Source organism: Prunus persica, chromosome G3 (assembly GCF_000346465.2).
Source record: "Prunus persica cultivar Lovell chromosome G3, Prunus_persica_NCBIv2, whole genome shotgun sequence".
Classification (NCBI taxonomy): Eukaryota; Viridiplantae; Streptophyta; class Magnoliopsida; order Rosales; family Rosaceae; genus Prunus; species Prunus persica.
The window spans coordinates 10,800,027-10,819,511 of NC_034011.1; the positions used below are offsets into that span (position 1 = coordinate 10,800,027).

The following is a 19,485-nucleotide window of genomic DNA, read 5'->3' on the forward strand; positions in this document are numbered from 1 at the left end:
AAATGAAAACTTAAGTGAATAATCCCAAGAGGCCCAACAAGCAAGGAAACCCGATCGTAGAGGTATTGTTAATGGGTTTGATCCATTTGATGACTCACATGGGTCCTTTTAAGTTATATGGGTCATGGATGACCCAACTTAAATGCCCTAGCCTATAAATACATACCTCGAGTCATATTTTAAAGTTTTGAGAATTGAGTGAGGCAAGTGAAGCACTGACAGGACCCGTCTCGAACTCCTCGAAATCCAGGATGAATCCTGTGGTATTACCGACATCATATTGATGCCAGGCCCACTTACTAGAAGAGACGAGACTTTCTGTCGAAATTTTGGTAGAGTCTCCCCTGAAAAATGAACATTCCCAAAATTCTTAAACCTGTCAATTGCATTTATAAATCTTAACCGACAGCATGCACAAGATAATAATATGCAATTAACATCAATGGCCTCCGGCCTTACATTCAATCCTATCATGGGCAACATGAGAGCAATATAATGAGTTTCAGTTTACAAACAGAAATAAAGTTCAACAGAAGAGAAATGATTAAAAGTTTATCCTACATAAGCTCAGCTCGGAGTTCATTACTTGGTACGGCCGTACAATTTCAAGAGGATCTACTGTCTGGGGAACGCAAAATAGAAAAGTGTGAGTGGACAAAAACAAAGTTTATTTCACATTTGAAAACAACATAATATAACCCCCACTGTTTAGAAAACGATGCTGAAAACGATATGCATTCAAACCTATGCAGCTATGTATATGTATATAGTTTAGACAAAATCATAGAGAAATTCTTAGTCTTGTAATAGATACCATCACCAATCCCATTCCAAAAATTTTCCCAATTATCCTCTCGAAATGCGTGCCCATTAACACGGCGAGCCAGGAAGTATCCTTACCGACATATTAGAATGAAAGGATATGTATATATATATATATATAAGTATGACCACTACCAAACTTGTATCGGGGAAACAATCCAACCGGGGGATTGTTTGACTAGTCCACATGGAAGAATCCTCAATAAAACATATGGCTAGGGAATGAGCCGTCCAACTGGGGACTAAGCTCAGCAACATGTACAGCATAATCCTCAATATTCGTACGCCTGTGACAAGTCCTACGCGCACTGACTAACCCCGCTAAGGGTCTACGAAACATCTCACCAAGGGTACACGGGTTCCAACATTTCCAATATCCCATATCACCAAGTATCCAATTCCGATATTCCAAATCCGAAGAGGTACATTAGGTAGTGCAAATAGCACTCAAAACTAACTTGACCACAACCCAGTCCACATTTCACCAACTCTTTCAACACCCCATGTACTCAATACATAATCAGATATAAATAATCATTCTCAAAAATAGCATACATTCATTCAAAATATTCATAATCTGCAAATATTCAAATATACTTCATTTACTTTCATAAAAATATTATATTCATCATTTAAATAAATAATCACTTAATAATCAAGAAATCATTATGCATATTCTTTCCATTCTTGAAAATAATGATTATAGTTTAAAAACAAAGTCCACTCATAGATAGTCCCACGTTGCTTGACCCTGAGAGGGTCCTGCCTGCTGCATACGCTGGGTCGGAGTACCTATTTCAGAATACGAGGACTAGATTAAAATAAAATGCTTCGAACAAGAACTTTAAAATAAATTCCTAATTTTATGGGATTCAGGTGTGTGTATGATGGACGAGAAGTTCCTAAGGTCCAACTATGTGTTCTGGATAATGAAATAGTCTCGGAAGACGGTCGGTCAACTGAGTGGTCAAACTTCCAAAATCTGGTCAATCGAGCCCAAGGGGCCCACAACCTCCGATTTCCTATCCGAAAGTTCCTATGGCTTCAACAAGGTTTATTATACATGTCCTGCAAGTTTGGTCTGAATCAAACGGTAGGATCGCTCACAATCGGACGGTTACAATTTAACCTAAACTTTAATTCATTGAATTGGAGCATCCGAGGCTCCAATTCATGATCCACGAATTCCTACACGATCCTAGAGATGACTAGATCAACATATTTGAAAATAAAGTCGATCCAACGGTCCAACATATTGACCCTAGATGACGCCTAGTATGCGTAATCCGATCAAGAGTCAAACAGTAACCAAATTCAAATTCGAGCATACGGTTATGCTCGGGACGACATGGGGATCATTTTAGGACCAAATGGGTCACCAAAACATTGCCCATGCCTCAACAGCGCATGGGTGCCCGGAGAAATTCCGGTGACGAAAAATCTCCAAACCACCATTAAGACCTATACCTACGTGATCAGGACAACAAGTGGAGCGACTTTTGTTTTTGGACCTTGGCCAAAAAGTGACCGGAACTTGCCTTAAACACGAGTTGAAAACTAGCCAAAATTTAAGTGATAATTTGAGTTTCAAAATGCAGAAATTGATCATAATCAACCCAACCATCAGCTAGAACACATTGAGAGGATGAAAAAGCATCCTAAATGGAAGAAATTGGTGGCCGGAATCGCCGGAACGAGCGATGCAAATTTTGGGTCAAAACAGGTCAGTTTTAGCGATATTTTGGTGGCTGTCGAAGGCGGTTGTGGCTAGAAATGGGTGGGATAGAGATAGGAGGTGGAGGCAGTCCTTTCGATACCGACCTTGTGGCCAAGGGTGGGCTGTGGCGGCGGCGGGAGCGCAAAACTCAATCGGTTTCTGTTTGGGGGGGTTGTCACGCACGGGAGAGAGAGAGAGAGAGAGAGAGAGAGAGAGAGAGAGAGAGAGAGAGAGAGAGAGAGAGAAGAAAAAAATCTGATTTTAAAAAACCCAATTTGACCTTAACTTTTCGTTTGATCGTAACTTTTTCGTTTCAACTCCGATTTGACCCCACTACGTGTCTACGGACTCATTTTGAGAGAGAGAGAGAGAAGAAAAAAAATCTGATTTTAAAAAACCCAATTTGACCTTAACTTTTCGTTTGATCGTAACTTTTTCGTTTCAACTCCGATTTGACCCCACTACGTGTCTACGGATTCATTTTGACACGATCTACATCATGGTGCCATCCATTTTCCCCGGATTAAAAAGTAACCAAAATAACTGATCTCCGGGGGCAAAATTGTAAGTTCATAATTAAATCATTTAAATAGGTAATTAAAATAGGATCGGGGTGTCACAAGCACTCTCACTCTCACCTGACCATGGCCGACCACACTAGGAGGTGTTGCTAGCACCTACACCTCTTTGTGTTCTCATCTCCTTCGACCACACTAGGAGCCAAACATCGATTAAAGGGTAATATGAGTTACTTTGATTACCAAATGATAATGGGAGATTTGATCATACTTTCAAGGGGAACTAGAACAATTAAGTGTATATGTAATGCAAATTAGTTAGACTATAAAGACAGTTTGTAAAAACAAAAATAATAATAATAAAAAATTTGTGTGATTGTGATGGCCTAGTGATGAACATTTAGTTAATATAGAGAAAACATGTGGGACGATAGCAAAGTGAAACAATACTTGTGACGACTAAAACGAAGCACATACTTCGATTTCCACCATGTATCTAGTTTGTTTCCATTGTACTTGGTAATAGCTATATAAATGGATATAAGACATCATCTTCCTTCCATTAACAAAATTAATTAACAGAACCAGAAGCTAATCATTAAGCATGGCAGAGAAAGAAGGGGGCATAGTTAAGAAAGGCCACGATGAAGGCTTGAAACTGGCAGTCTCTATTCTCCAAAAATTCGAACTCCCTCAAGGAGTTCTTCCCTTGGCCGGTGTGATCGAAGTCGGGTTCGTCGAAAGCACGGGGTACATGTGGATCGTGCAAGAGAAGAAGGTGGAGCACGAGTTCAAACTGATCAGCAAGCTTGTGAGTTATGACACTGAAATCACCGGCTACATTGAGAAGAAGAGGATCAAGAAGCTCAAGGGTGTGAAGGCCAAGGAGCTGGTGCTGTGGCCTCCAGTCAGTGAGATCACAGTTGATGAGCCACCAACTGGGAAGATTCACTTCAAGAGCCTTGCTGGGATCACAAAGACCTTCCCTGTTGAGGCATTTGCTTAACTTGGGCGCCAGTGAGACATTTGCATGGTTATGCATGGGTTTTAATTAGTTCTTGTTCAAGTCAATGGGCTTTTGATGTTTCTTCTTCTTTTTTCCTTTTTTTTTTTTTTTCTTTTTTTTTCTTTTTTTAAACAACTAAGAAGCAAGTGGAAATAAGATATTAAATAGAAGTAACTTATCTTTGTTTATGTAATATAGGGGATTTGGTGACATAAAGAATAACTTTATCTATTTTAGTATTGTTTAGTTAAGTTTTGCTTTTCTTTCTAAATTTTTTTATCTGTTAGTTATTTCTATTCAAAATTGTTGTTAATGAAATTTGAATTCAAGACCTTCTATATATAATATAGTGAAAACTTGATGACACTAGACCGAATAGCATTCATCGGTTGCTGTTAGTTCTAAAATCAGTCATTGATTGTGCCCAAACATGATAATGTACCGGAATTTCTACATCGCTAGTTTCCTTTGGTTTGGGTAAAAGAATTCAACTTTTCAATTAGTCATCGTTTTCTCGATCAGTTAGTATATAAAAATTCATAAAAAAGAGTCTTGAATTAGAGATAATAGAAAATCTATGTGAGAATGATACTCATACTTGCATTAACTATACTATAATAAGATTTACGCACTTTCGAGCTTTAATTCGGCCTAAATTAATCTATTAATTTAAAATTGACAAAAAAATAAAAATAAAACACAATTATAAAAATAAAAAAGCAAATTAACGAGTACGTGTGCTAAGAGATATGCAGAACAAGTTATTAATCCCAAATTAACGAATCCTGAAGACTTAAACGTAACATTATGATTTAAATATGAAATTCATTGAGAATTGGTAATAAAGTTGAAAATTTTGGGATTCACCTGATTTTCTAGGTTTCTTGCAATCATGCCTTCGAAATCCAAATCTAATATACGACATCTAACTTGGATAGCATAATAACCACAATACCTTTGGTGAAATTGGAAAAGAAATTTGAAAAGAGATAAAATAAAAAATAAAAATAAAAGTATAATAATATGCCGAGGGCCCATTTTCGTTTGAAAGGGTGAAACCTAAAATATGCCGAGGGCCTTTTGTAATTTATTTTGTAGCTGGACTTTAAGGTTTTGGAGGCCCATAATTTTAGGAGGTTCTGTGCGTTCGACTAGCCGTACATGCTATGGGCCGGCCTTGACCATAACATGCTTACAAACTGGGCTAAGCCTTCTCCCTATTCAATTCAATTTTTGGATTTTAAGGTTCCCAAAATTTGAATTATGTCACCTTTCTCTTTAACATTAAAATAGGCCACATTCCACCTATGTGACCATTTTTCGGTGTGACGGTCAAATGATCATGTGGTGTCACTACACGCGGCCCCCAACCAAAAAAATAGCCGCCCTTACTTGCACTTGCCCTTTACCAGAATGGAAATGATCTTAGATTTGTAACATCATGTAATACTTTAATGGATGACTTGTTCAGGATTTTGGGCATTGACAAGAAGACCATTTTGGGAAAGCCCTGCAATGGTCATGACATGCACGACCATCCATTTCCTTTGGCGAAAATAATAATAATAATAATAACAATAATATTAATTTTATCTATATACTAGCTCCTTGACATATGCTCACGCATGTGCCAATTGGTTTTCTTTTTCTTTTTTATTTTATTTTTAGAATTAATAAAAGATAACAGGGTAGTTATGTTCCATAAAAGTAGGACCTATTATCTTATTTTATTTTTAATTATTATTTTTCTAATATTAAAAAATTATGAATTTACCATATTATCCTCATTTAATTAATAATTTCAATTCTTAATGTTTGAATTAACAAAGGGCATTTTCTGGTATTTTGAATGTTTCACCATTCTCTGCCTTTTGCTTTATATATACTAGCCCCTTGACACATGCTCACGCATGTGCCAATTGGTTTTCTTTTTCTTTTTTATTTTTATTTTTAGAATTAAGAAAAAATAACAGGGTAGTTATGTTCCATAAAAGTAGGACCTATTATCTTATTTTGTTTTTAATTTTAATTTTTTTAATATTAAAAAATATGAATTTACGATATTATCCTCATTTAATTAATAATTTCAATTCTTAATGTTTGAATTAACAAATGGCATTTTCTGGTATTTTGAATGTTTCACCATTCTCTGCCTTTTGCTTTATATATATAGATGCAAGAGGCTTTTTTAAAAAATAAATAAATTTATTTTAGAATTAAAAAAGATAATGAGTAGTTGTGTTCCATAAAAATATGATCCATTATCTGCTTTTTCTTTTTCTTTTAATTTTTTAAAATATGAAAAAGTGTGAATTTACCATATTATCCTCATTTAATTAATAATTTGAATTCTTAATGTTTGCATTAACCAAGGACATTTTCTGGTATTTTGAATATTTCACCATTATCTGCCTTTTGCTTTATATATATAGATTTAAAGCAAAAGGTAGAGAATGGTGAAACATTCAAAATACCATAAAATGCTCTTGATTAATTCAAACATTAAGAATTAAAATTATTAATTAAATAAGGATAATATGGTAAATTCACATTTTTTTCATTTAAAAAAATAAAAAAAAGATAATAGGTCCTACTTTTATGGAACATAACTACCCATGTTATCTTTTTTTAATTCTAAAAATAAAAAAGAAAACTCATTGGCACATGCGTGAGCATATGCCAAAGTGCTAGTATATATAAAAGTAAAAGATAGAGAATGGTAAAACATTCAAAATACCAGAAAATGTCCTTGGTTAATACAAACATTAAGAATTGAAATTATTAATTAAATGAGGATAATATGGTAAATTCACACTTTTTAATATTAAACAAATTAAAATTAAAAGAAAATTAAGATAATAGATCCTATTTTTATGAAACACAACTACCCATTATCTTTTTTAATTCTAAAATAAATTTAAATTTTTTTTAAAAAAAACTCTCACAACCGCGAAAAGAGACTGATATTAATAATAATAATAATAATCCATGTCATAAAAAAAGTTGAGTCAAATTAGGGGGTTTGGGCAGCACTTTCTTTCTCAAAGCAACTTAACAGCCAAATAAATAGCGCCCAATTTGGAAATTGTTTTTTTTTTAAAAACGGAAATTGCGCCCAATTATTATGCTGCAAGTGGCCTATTTTCCAACCCCCAAAATACCCTTCGGCTTTTGTAAGCGGAATGGTTTAGTCCGCTTGTGGAGTAAATTTCATGGGTGTCAAGTCAGCATTTAACGATTGACCATACAAACAGCTTAACAGAAGGATGAAATTGGACGATGTTGAAAATGTAACAGTGTAAATTGATAAAATTAATACCCTAGGGTTCATATTGAAAATCACCCCAAACCTACAGGGTGCCTTTTGTCGTTAGCCCTAATTAGAAAATGTGATAAGTCCAAACTTTTAAGCACTTCACTATTGATTTTTTTCCAGATAAGTTACACGTAATACTATGTTCAAACCAAGGATTGGTAAGACGGGGAGGATCTAGGTCACTCTTTTTTCTTTTTTTTTCTTTTTTTGGAGGTCTTATAACAATAATGTTGCCAAAATTAGCCGTACGTACCTTTTTTCCTTTCTTTTTCTGGATTTTCGCAACAAATCCGCCCCCATATGAGTAGAATTAGGAACTACTCCAACGGGAGATAACTACCACTAGACCAAAGGCTATTTCACTCTGTGGGGATTTCAAATTTGTGAAATAGGGAAAAGTAAAAACGGCAAGTCTTTGAATTTGGGTACAAAATTCCTAAAAATGAATTTGGGCAGATATTTAAATACGAGATGAATCTATAAATGCTGCTGGTCTCAAAACTGATACTGATACATTGAACCATCCATCCAAAATTGGAAAATCAAAAACCACTGTGAGAAGAAAAAGCAGGTAAATGTTTATATTTGAAAAAATGTGTATGTAACATGATCTTACACAATGCCACCTACCAGCCAACATCTCCCCCTGCTCCTCTCTTTCTCTCTCCAAAATACTCAACCAAAGAGACATAATAATTAACTATACACTTTTCTCAGCTCCTTTACTCAAAATCAGGAACATGGACACAATATGAGGCTGGCATTATGAAGCAAAAAACTTTAAAAGGACAACCAATGGAATCCAAAGGCATGGAAAAATCTAGAGAGAAAATTAATAAAAAATATATATATGTATATAATTCCAAATGTGGACTAACAAGCTATTTCTCTCTGCAGGATTTCTCTGCCTTTAAATTCTGAAACAATTAAGTTGCTGATTATGACACAGGTAAAAATGGTAATCCTAGTATGAAATGATTAATGGTAAATACCAGGAGAATTACCATAAAATATGAGGACAGACCAGAAATGGGCAAGTCTGCTAGAGGCTGCAGGTTCTCACCGAGTCCTCTAAGAACTGATGGCTTGGACGGACCATCTCCTTAACCTTTTCTCCGTTCTTGTAAATTTTAAATGTTGGAATGGTTCTTATGCTCTCAGCTTTCGCTATGGATAAGCTCTCCTCCACATCCACCTTCAACCAAACAACAAAGCGTGTAAATGTCAATCCTCGAAAATAGATACAGATGAAGCTATTATGAGCACTATGAATCCTGGTTATTCAAACGCGATTTGAAACAACACAAAAAAATTGGACTCATATCATAAAGGGAAATAAAAGGCAGAGAAACCTGCTATCTTATGAGATGTACAAAGAATTAATGCAAGAATGGAATAAATCTGATCTGAAATGGTAGGAGCACAGTGGAATGATCTCTTTAACATGAGGTGAATATAGATCAATGAAAAAATTACGTACCTTAAAAAAATTAACATATGGATATCGAACACAAAGCATATTTATGAATGGGGATATTTCTTCACATTTCTCATTGGATTCAACTTTGAAATGCACAACGGAAACACCTGAAACGTCAAATCTTCAGTTAGACAAGACACTTGGAATTGATTGAATTATTAAGCAATTAAAATGGATCAAGCTCACCAGGTGATGATATTGCAGCTTTAAACTTATCCAAACTAGAAACTTCTTCCACTTCACTACCAAACTTCACATTATGAAGTTCCTCTCCATGAGACTTCTTCAACGCAACTTGCGCCCGGTGAAGAGATTCAGCAACCTCATTGTCTCCAGGAAGGTCCCTCCTCAAGACTTCATAATCTCTTACTGCCTCTGCCCATCGATCAAGCTATAAAATTCACGCGAAAAGACGCCAAAAATCACATATGAATCAACAAAAAATGAATTCAAAGAATGGAATGCCCACCCACATGCACATATGAAGAACAATTTACCTTTGCATTAGAGACAGCCCTTCGAAGAAGGGCTTTGATGTAATTAGGTTGAATCTTGAGGGCTTGATTGCAGTCTTCAACAGACTGTTCCCATTGTCCGAGCTTAGACCGGCAAACTGCTCTATTGCAATAGAGAACAGAGTTGGAGCTATCATATTTGAGGCCCTCTCCATAAGCAGAGCAGGCTTCAGCAAATCTTCCCGAGCTAAAAAGATCGTTGCCCTGGGAACGAGCATTTGCAACCTTCTTCACTTTATTTGATACCCTCATAACTTCAACATTACTGCAGTCAATCAGTCCAGCCTTCTCTGCTGCTACTACTGCATTCTCAAACCTGCAAAAAATCTAATATCCTTTTTAACTCACTCTAAAGGCCCTAGCTGCTAAAATTTTTAAGTTTCCACTTCAGTGCTTACCTTCCCAATGCCATCTCAACCTGGGCTCTCACATACAGTACATAAGCTTCAATAAGGATACCAAAGAATTTGGTTGGCAAGCAAGAAGAAGGGTAATTTTCAAACTTTGGTGTGTTTGTTAAGCTGGATTCGGCATCTTCGAGTTGATGTAGCTTCAATAGAGCTTCTGCTTTACAAGCCACTAGCTGTAATTTTATTCTAATTAGTTAAAGCGATTTGAAAATTTTGGTTCTATGTCCATTTGAAAAAGTGAGACTTCAAGCTAGGTCTACCTGAGGAGAGGACTCTGCTCCAGTTGCTATGGCAGCCTCAGATTCCCTAAGCACACTTTTCCAATCGCCAAGCTTACGGGCATCCTCACATTGTTTCAGATGTTTCTCGAGTGACTTCAGCTTCTGTAACTCAGACTGATCCGGCTGTTGGCCAGGAATACAGAGGTGACGGTAGGATTTTTCAACTTGCCCAAAACTGCAAAATGTCCAAGTTATTAACTGAGATGACACTGAATGAATTTGAATAGTTCAGAGTAACATGCAACATAGAGAACGGATCAAAACATAAACATAAACTGGGGAAAACTTAAAAGAATTCTAGAAGCAAATGGAGGGCTACAACTAAGAACTATGCAATTAAATTACCCATGAATTTGCATCCATGAAGGGTAACCTTTGCACTTTTCAGACTTCAAAAACAGTTTTCTCTCAAAAAACTGAAAAAACAGTTCAATTACAAGCAGCAAGCTCTACAATGGAAACAAAATCCAAAGGATTCGACAAACTAGAATACCAAGGATGAGGCAACAGAATATTACATATCTGAACTCGTAAGGACAGGGAAGCAGAAAGAACCCAACAGAGAAAATTGATATCTCAGAAAGTAACCCCCCTAATTGGCTGTTCTAAAAACCACTCAGACTGCCAGCAACAGAGAACAATGATATCAAAAATTATCCTTTGCCAATCCAAATAATATTAAACTGAAGCAAAAGCTGGAAGTGCCTAAACCAATGTCGCATAGAGACAACCCACATCAGATGCACCAACACCAATCAGAAACACAACTTAAGCACAAAGCACATGGAAACTAAACAGACCAATCACATTCACCCAAAGAGAACCAGCAATGTAAACTAATTAAATTTCCTAGAAAACACAATCATACAAACAACAAAGAAACAAAACCAACAACAAAGAAAAAGCCCATTTTTGACTGATGAAGTCTCAAGTTTTCAACAGTTCTCACCGAAGATACAGAGAACCCAACCGTTGATGCGCCCTTCCATAACCAGGGTCCAACCTGACAGCCTCCTCACATTCCCTCACGGCCTCCGGCAGCCTCCCGAGCACCGTCAATGCCGCCGCCCGGTTACTCCGGTAGGCGGCGTTTTCCGGAGACAATGATATAGCACGATCATACAATGCCAATGCCTCACCAAAATGGCCTCTTCTGTAAAGCTCATTGCCAGCCTTCTTCACCTCCTCTGGATCAGAGTTCCCCATTGCCCTCTTCCCCATCACAGACTCTCCACCCAACTGTACATTAGCATTACTCCCACCACTTGTATTAACATTTGAATCTAATTTCACACCTCCGCCTCTCACTATGCTGCCATGACCATAGTTCCCGCACCCAGACCCCAAAACATCAGTCTTGTTGCTTGCTCTGCAGGCCAATCCAGATTTAGTGATTTTCCCAGATGGGCATATATTGCCGCTTGGAAACACAGTGGTCGTTGAGACAATTGAAGTAGAAGATGATGAAGAAGTTGCTGTATTAGTACTCGCATTAGTGCTGATACAGGTATTGACGCTTCCACCAGAGTAGATCAATGGTGGTCCAGCAGAAACCGATCTCCGGTGAGCCGGCTTCCAATTACGCGGCGTCGTACCGGATCGGCCCGTCTCCGAGGCTCTCGGGCTTGTTTCGGACGAGACCGAGAGCTCGCCGGAGTGGTTGTTGGATTTGGAATCCGATCTTTTGCCCAACTGGGCATTGCTGGTTTTGCTCGAAACTGAGCCAGAAGAAGTACCTGAACTACAGCTTGAAGTGGTTGCGGCTACACCACCGCCATTGCCACCACTGACAGAGCTCCGGGTCATCAATGGCGAAACGGGTGAACCCAGATCGAGTTCTTTGAAATCGGGCTTGTTCTTATTGTTGGTGTCGCTGTTGTAACTCAGTGAGTCACGGAAGCGGCTCGTGAGAGAATCAAAGCCCATTTCTTGCATTGATTTGCCAGTAGTGTGGGGCATTTTCTTCACTGCCTCAGCTTCCCAGAAACACACAGAAAAATACAGAGTTTGTTAATTTCAAGCTTTCTCTGTTGCTTCAATGCTCTTTGTTAGAAGAAAGAGCAAAGCAGAGCAGAGAGAAGGAAGAGAGTGAAACCCAAATGTAGAGAAGTTGAGTTCAGGTGGTGGTAGTGAGGTGAGGAAGAGGAGGAAATGGAAGACATAAAAGAAAGAAAGAAAGGAAGGAAGACGAAAGGAAAGAGAGAAAAAAGGGATGGGGATCCCGTGATGTTAAAAGGAGCAAGCAAAGAATGACTGAATGAGAGAAATTTTCCCTTTTTTCCAGAAAAAATAAAAAATAAAAAAAGATTTTTTTATTTATTTATTCCCTATTTCTGGGTGACTTTGTATGGGCTGGTACCTATTTCTTTGCTCCTATTAAATTATAAATTTTTTGATACAAGCAACATTAGAAGAGCGGGGAATCGAACTTACGATTCGATGCATGATAAACACTCTTAACTACTTACGACCCCCTCATCTATCGAATTAGAAATTAGATTAGATTTACTTGACAAAAACAAATTAAAAATGTATTAGATTAAGATTATAATTGGATTAGACTTCTTTTTTCTTTCTTTTTTTGTTTACTATCGTTGTCCTAATTGTCTCTACCGCTACCTGCCTGCCTGTTTCTCACTATTTTGGTTTTTTTAATTATTTCTTTTTACTTTTACTCTATTGATTTAAATATTTATGGTCACCTTGGAGACTTTATTATTCTGATTATCTGCTTGACTCAATCTTTTTATCCATCCGCGTGACTTTGATAAAATATATATGTTCTTTGTTTGGTCAGATCGGAGTTTAAAAAATATGTATATAGTTCAACCCCCCGTTGAAAAGCAAAGTAAGAAGAAAAAGATGTGGGTGTTTACAAAAACAAATTTGTCGCATGATTTTTGTGAAACTATTTGTTTGTGCAAATAATCTCACGGGAGAATATTCGCTTCTAGATCCTTTAACCTTCGATCTTCCTTCTCTCTCTTCCTCGATTCCTGTAAAAAAGACTGGAGTAAATAGACCACACCCGGGGGGTGTTGGCCAAAGGCCCTCCGATGCCTAAGTTAGTTCGAGTGTTTGTAGGAAAACAATAGCTAAGCAAAGGGTACGGAGTTTTATGTAGGGTGTAAACCGGGTGGCCGGAGCCGTGTGTGGTGGCCGGAGCCGTAGGGAGAAAATATGGAGAGTGGAGAGGGAGAGAGAGCTTCGGGTATTTCTCGGGTATAAGGAGTAGGTTTAGATGTACCTTGAATGATGAATGAGGTCGTCTATTTATAGGAGCCTCGGGGCTAGGGTTTCGTAGGAATGGGCCTGATAATATCTGAATTAAATAGACATTATCTCTTAAGAAGATAATATCTGATTTAAATGATATTATCTTCTCTTTATTGTGATAATATCTTAATTATATTATCTTCTCTTTATTGTGATAATATCTTAATTAATGATATTATCTCTTTAAATAAAGATAATATCATATTAATTAAGATATTTATCCCAATTAATTAATTAGCCAGATAAACTGATTTAATTAATTAATTAAAGAGATAATCTTCTTTTCCACGTGGCGTGCCCTGATTGGAGACGAAAATATATGCTCCCACAAATGCCCCCAGCTTCTGCATGGCGCTTGTGTGGCATGTAGGAGATGAAATTATTTTTTTCGGGCTCTCCAACTGTGTCTGGGCTTTATTATGTGAGTTGGACTCCTTCGCAGATTGGATTTCCAATTGGTGTAGGCTTCTGACTGTTGTTGGAGTTGGATTCCCAGTAGGAACGAGTTTGTGATTCCTTCTTGACCCGGGTTGTCCAACCTGTATAAATACAGGGCTTCTCTTCACTCTTTCTCATATCGCAAACTTAACTTCTCTACCTTCTGGCTTGAGAAAGATTTTGGAGAATTTGTACTGCTTGTTGAGGAGAGGAGTTGCCGTGCATCCCAAGTAAGTCGAGCCTATAAAAATATATATGTATGTATATATATATTTTTATTTTTATTTTGCAGCACGGAGATGGTCCAGCATGAGTTGCAATTCGTGAGCGATAGCTGCCAAATAGCTGGGGAATTGATGCTGGGATCAGATGGAGCATGATGTGCATGCTGGTCTTGGTGCTACATGGCCTGGGCTGGAGCATATGCGTGCTGGGCCTGAAGCAAGGGCGTGGAGGAGGATGGTGGTCTGCCCCCTGCCGAGGATGTCGAGAGATGGAAGCAGAATGGTCCGGACCCTGATGATCTATCTGCTGAACAGGATGAGTGCTTTGCTGAACTCCCACCAAAAAGGAAGGCCGATGTCAAGTCTTCGAGAACTCCAGCTACTTCTTTGCGGGCGAGGAATGTGTCTCCGTTGAGGAAGAAGCCAAGGTTCCTTTCTGCTGAGAAAACCCAAGTAGGAGCTATTCCCGCGTCATCTGCCAGAGTCAAACATCTTGTTGGTGCAGATAGCAAGAAGATTGGTGGTATGCGCAACATTAGGGATGTTCCCCTTAAGCCTCTCGTTGATGAGTTTGGAGATCGTGATCTGCTCCGCGACGTAGTTCGTGCACGGTCCAGGTCACCTGTTGAGAAGCCAAGAGATGCTGATTTTCCTCTCCGAAGTTCGGGTCGTTTGCACCAGTAGAAGAGTGGAGGTCGATGTGCGAGGTCTACTCATCCATCTAACCATCATGATCCGACTGTTGAGTCACAAGCAGTCAAGCGTGGAGTTGATTCATCGTCGTCGGTTCCTTTGGAAGTAAGGTTAGCAGAGGCTAAGAAAGCAAGAGAGTCATCTACTCGGGGAAAAAGTTCTTCTGCGACATCAGCGGCTGATCTAAAGGTGGACAAGCCTAGCCCTACAGGGGATGCAGGCGTGTCTGATCTGCTCAAGATTCACTTTCTATCAAGTCCATCCTCTTGTGCTGAGCTGGTTGATCAAGTCCGTCAGGCTGGTGATCTCGGTACTTTTTCAAGTCTTTCCTTGGAAAAACAAAGAGAAGCAACATTTCATCTGCTTCAAAAAGGAGTGGTTTTTGCTGCGGAGACCATCCGGAACTCGTCGTCTGCTGTTGCCCCCTCTTCTCCTCAGCTTAGTGAGTTGGAGAAGAAGAATGCTGAGCTAGCTAGCAAGCTTTCTGCCGAGCAGACTCGTTATGAGAAGAAGACGTCTGACTTGCGGGCGATGATATCTGAGCTGAAGAGTTCCCTTACTGAGAAAGATTCCGAGCTGAGCTCTTCTGCTGTTGACTTGGCAAGTCGAAAAGATGCTTATTTCCGTCTTGAGCGCAAGAATGCCGACATCTCTCACAGTTATGACAAGCTTTTGGCTAGATTTCACGCCTATCATAAGTCTGCTGAAGAATCCAAGTCCGATGCTGTCATGGATGCGTACAAGCTGGGCTACTTGGACTGCACAATTGGATATGATCCCTTCTATGCCATTGGAGATGAAGACATCGAGATGCTCTATCCTGACTTGCCCCCTGTGCAAGGTGAGGAGGATAATGCTGCGAACACCGAAGGGGCTGAAGAGGCGGTATCTGAAGAAGATGGAGCAGAGGATGATGCAGCTGATGAGGTGGCGGCAGACGTCATAAATCATGCATGTGGAGCTGCTGAGAGCGTGGCTGATCAGGTGGATGCTGAAGAGGCTGCAGATTAGGGGTCTCCTGCTGGCGTTTCGGAGTAGACGAAGACTTCTTTATTTCTTTTCAGCTTTTGTAGTCTGCTTTTTGTTTAGAATAATTGGTCTTGTTTTGACCATCTTCTTTTTGTTTGAACTTGGCCGGTTGGTCGCTTTACTATGGAAATTTCAGTCTTTATTTCTTCAACTTCAATTTGCACATTGTCTTGTGAACTGCTTGAGTAACCGATTAGTGTCCTGCTGTGTATTTCCCTTGGGATTTTGGCAAAAGCCAGGGTCCCCCTTGAGGGACTCCGGGCGTGTTCTGCATTTTTCCAGAAAACGCTTTAAGACGCTTCTGGTCGTTGCCCTGCGTCTCCCTTAGGACGCTGCTTATGGACAACTGTCTGACTATCCTGCCCCCCTTAGGAAACGGATAGGAACCTGGATACCTCCCTTAGGAAATTCCTGGCGCACCCTGCAACCCCCTTAGGATGCTGCTTTGTGGGCTGCGTCTCCCGAAGGACGCTTTTGGTCGTCGCCCTGCGTCTCCCGAAGGACGCTTTTTATGGACAACTTTTTGACTATCCTGCCTCCCTTAAGAAACGGATAGGAACCTGGATATTTCCCGCAGAGAGCATGGTGACCCCCTTTTAAGAAATTCCCGGCGCACCCTGCGTCTCCCTTAGGACGCTTTTTTAGCGGGCCACGTCTCCAAACGGACGCGTTTTGTCGTCACCCTGCGTCTCCCTTAGGACGCTCCTTATGGGCAACTGTGTGACTATCCTGCCTCCCTTAGAAAACGGATAGGAACCTGGATACCTCCCTTAGGAAATTCCTGGCGCACCCTGCGTCTCCCTTAGGACGCTTTTTTAGCGGGCTACGTCTCCAAACGGACGCGTTTTGTCGTCACCCTGCGTCTCCCTTAGGACGCTCCTTATGGGCAACTGTGTGACTATCCTGCCTCCCTTAGGAAACGGATAGGAACCTGGATATCTCCCTTAGGAAATTCCTGGCGCACCCTGCGTCTCCCTTAGGACGCTTTTTTAGCGGGCTACGTCTCCAAACGGACGCGTTTTGTCGTCACCCTGCGTCTCCCTTAGGACGCTCCTTATGGGCAACTGTCTTTTGTTGTGGCACATTCTGGAATTTGCAGTAGTTGCTTCTCTTTTTCAGAAATGTGCAGTACTCAGTCGTCTGCTGGGGACTGAGCAGGAAGCGTCATGGATAATATCTTTGGAGATGGTAGGCGTTCCATTGTCGCGGAATCTCCTTCCCTTCCATGGTGTCAAGCGTATAGCTTCCTCTGCCCCCGGACCGGCTGATTATGTAAGGGCCTTCCCAATTGGGTTTCATCTTTTTGGACCCTTGTCTTTGTGCAGTGATGAAGGCCTTTCTTAGCACAAGGTCGCCTGGTTGAAACTGTCTGATCTTGGCTCTTTTATCGTAGTAAGACTTCAACCGCTGTTGATAGGAGGCGACCCGGACAATGGCCTTCTCGCGCTCGCCTTCAAGTAAGTCAAGGTTGAGTCTCATCTGCTCGGAGTTCTGCTCAATACTGCCCACTTCGATGCCTATTGAGGGGACAGTGATGTGAGGAGGAATGATCGCTTCAGTTCCATAGGCGAGGGAAAACGGGGTTTCGCCAGTTGATCTTCGCTTGGTGGTGCGATAAGCCCATAGTACGCCAGGGAGCTCATCTACCCATTTTCCTTCGGCGCCTTCTAATCTCTTTTTTAGACAGTCCAATATTATTTTATTGGATGCCTCGGCCTGGCCGTTGCCTTGAGGATATCTTGGAGTAGATAAATGCTGCTTGATGCCGTACTTTTTGTAGAAGGCAGTGATCTGCTTGCCGATGAATTGCGAGCCATTGTCGGTGACTAGTGATTGTGGGCAGCCAAACCGGCAGATAATATTTCTCCAGATAAATCGTTCCACATCATCTTCTTTAGTAGAGGATAGAGCTTCGGCCTCGATCCATTTAGTAAAGTAATCAGTGGCGACGATCATCATTTCTTTCTTGGCAGGTGCCGTTGGCATGGGGCCTACTAAGTCGATGGCCCATTGCATGAAAGGCCACGGACTGTTCTGCGGATGGTAGACTTCGGCAGGCAGATTAGGAACTGGTTTGTACCGTTGGCAGCGATCACATCTTTTGACATATTCAGTAGAGTCATGGCGCATAGTAGGCCAGAAATAGCCTACGTTTAGGGTCTTCTGGGCGAGTGACCTGCCCCCAGAGTGGTTGCCACACTCGCCGTCATGAATTTTGCAAAGGACCTCAAGTGTTTGAGGGTACTTTATGCAAGTGAGATGAGGGCCGGAGTATGATCTGCGAATGAGCTTGTCGCCCTGCATGTAATATCTCGCGGCTTTCTGTTGGACCTTCCTAGCTTCGGACTTATCCATTGGCAGATTTCCATTCACCAAGTAGTCGATGATGGTGTCTTGCCAGCTGGGGTCCTCATCGATCTGCATTGAGTCGATTGGCTTTATTTCATCGATGCTTGGTCGGTCAAGGTGTTCGACTGGGATGGAGCGTCTGAACTGGCTGTCCAGCGCTGATCCTAGGCTTGCCAACGCATCTGCATGAGTGTTCTCTGCCCGTGGAATTTGTTGGATGGTGAAAGTAGGAAATTCTTTCAAAAGTCCTTGGACTTTGTCAAGGTACTGAATCATTCTTGGATGTTTTGCCATGTACTCGCCTGAGGCTTGATTCGTGATCAGCTGGGAGTCTGAGTAGATGGCTAATCTCTTGATCGTCAATTCTTTTGCTAGGCGCAGTCCTGCGAGCAATGCCTCATATTCTGCCTCGTTGTTTGACGCAGAAAAGCCTAGTGTGATGGCTTGTTCCAACAAGGTTCCGTCTGGGGTGATTATGACGACGCCTGCCCCTGATCCTTTATGATTTGATGCTCCGTCTACATGCAATTGCCACATGTCGTTAGGTAGGTTTGAATCGGCAGGGGAGGTGTCGTCTGCTTTTTCCTTGCTTTTCGTGACCATCTTCTCTTCTTCGGCTGTCGGAGTAAACTCTACAACAAAATCTGCTAAAGCTTGGGCTTTTATAGCAGTCTTCGGCCGGTAGAGGAGGTCGTATTGACTGAGTTCGATAGCCCATTTCATGAGTCGCTGAGAAGCGTCGGGGCTGTGGAGGATCGATCTCAAAGGAAATTCTGTTATGACAATTATCCGGTGTGCTTGGTAGTAGGGCCTTAGTTTTCTCGCGGAAACTACAAGCGAAAAAATGAGCTTCTCCATTTTCGGATAGCGAGTCTCTGCATCAAGGAGAGCTTTTGAAGTGTAGAATACCGGATGTTGTGCCCCCAGCTCTTCTCGGATGAGAGCTGAGCTGACAGCTGAGTCGGACACCGCCAGGTAGATGTACAAGTCTTCGCCTGGTATCGGTTTTGAGAGTAAGGGAGGTGAAGTGAGGTAGGTTTTCAAGTTTTGAAAAGCTACTTCACACTCGTCATCCCACTTGTCCCTATGTCCTTTCTTCAAGGCTTTAAAAAATGGCCTGCACTTGTCGGTAGATTTTGAGAGGAATCGGTTGAGGGCTGCCGCCCTACCCGTTAGACTTTGTATCTCCTTTGTTGTGGCAGGTGACTTCATGTCGAGTATAGCCTTGATTTGATTTGGATGTGCTTCAATTCCTCTTTGGGTGACTAAGTATCCCAGGAATCGGCCGGTCGAGACTCCAAACGTGCATTTGCTCGGGTTCAACTTCATGTTGTATTTTCGGAGTAGGCTGAATGCCTCGGCAAGGTTCTTGATGTGGTCTGCTCGCTCGGGAGCCTTGACTAGCATGTCG

At 40.6% G+C, this 19,485-nt stretch overlaps 2 protein-coding genes across 3 annotated transcripts; one reads left to right on the top strand and one right to left on the bottom strand.

The window, feature by feature from the left end:
- On the top strand, positions 3,662-4,063 carry LOC18780941. Its single transcript, XM_007212954.1, has one exon. It carries the CDS (start codon positions 3,662-3,664, stop codon positions 4,061-4,063), a length of 402 nt encoding a protein of 133 aa, XP_007213016.1.
- Positions 7,582-12,939, bottom strand: LOC18780366 (inactive TPR repeat-containing thioredoxin TTL3). 2 transcript variants are annotated; one of them, XM_020560900.1, is made up of 8 exons: positions 11,015-12,939; positions 10,045-10,240; positions 9,773-9,957; positions 9,357-9,690; positions 9,046-9,250; positions 8,860-8,966; positions 8,384-8,574; positions 7,582-8,296 (listed from the first exon to the last, which is right to left on the bottom strand). In XM_020560900.1, the coding sequence occupies exons 1-7, from the start codon at positions 12,022-12,024 to the stop codon at positions 8,422-8,424; spliced, it is 2,190 nt and encodes a 729-aa protein (XP_020416489.1). In that variant the 5' UTR covers positions 12,025-12,939; the 3' UTR covers positions 7,582-8,296; positions 8,384-8,421. The 2 variants fall into 2 exon arrangements, with proteins under 2 accessions (XP_020416489.1, XP_020416488.1); XM_020560899.1 differs by having other exon boundaries at positions 7,582-8,574.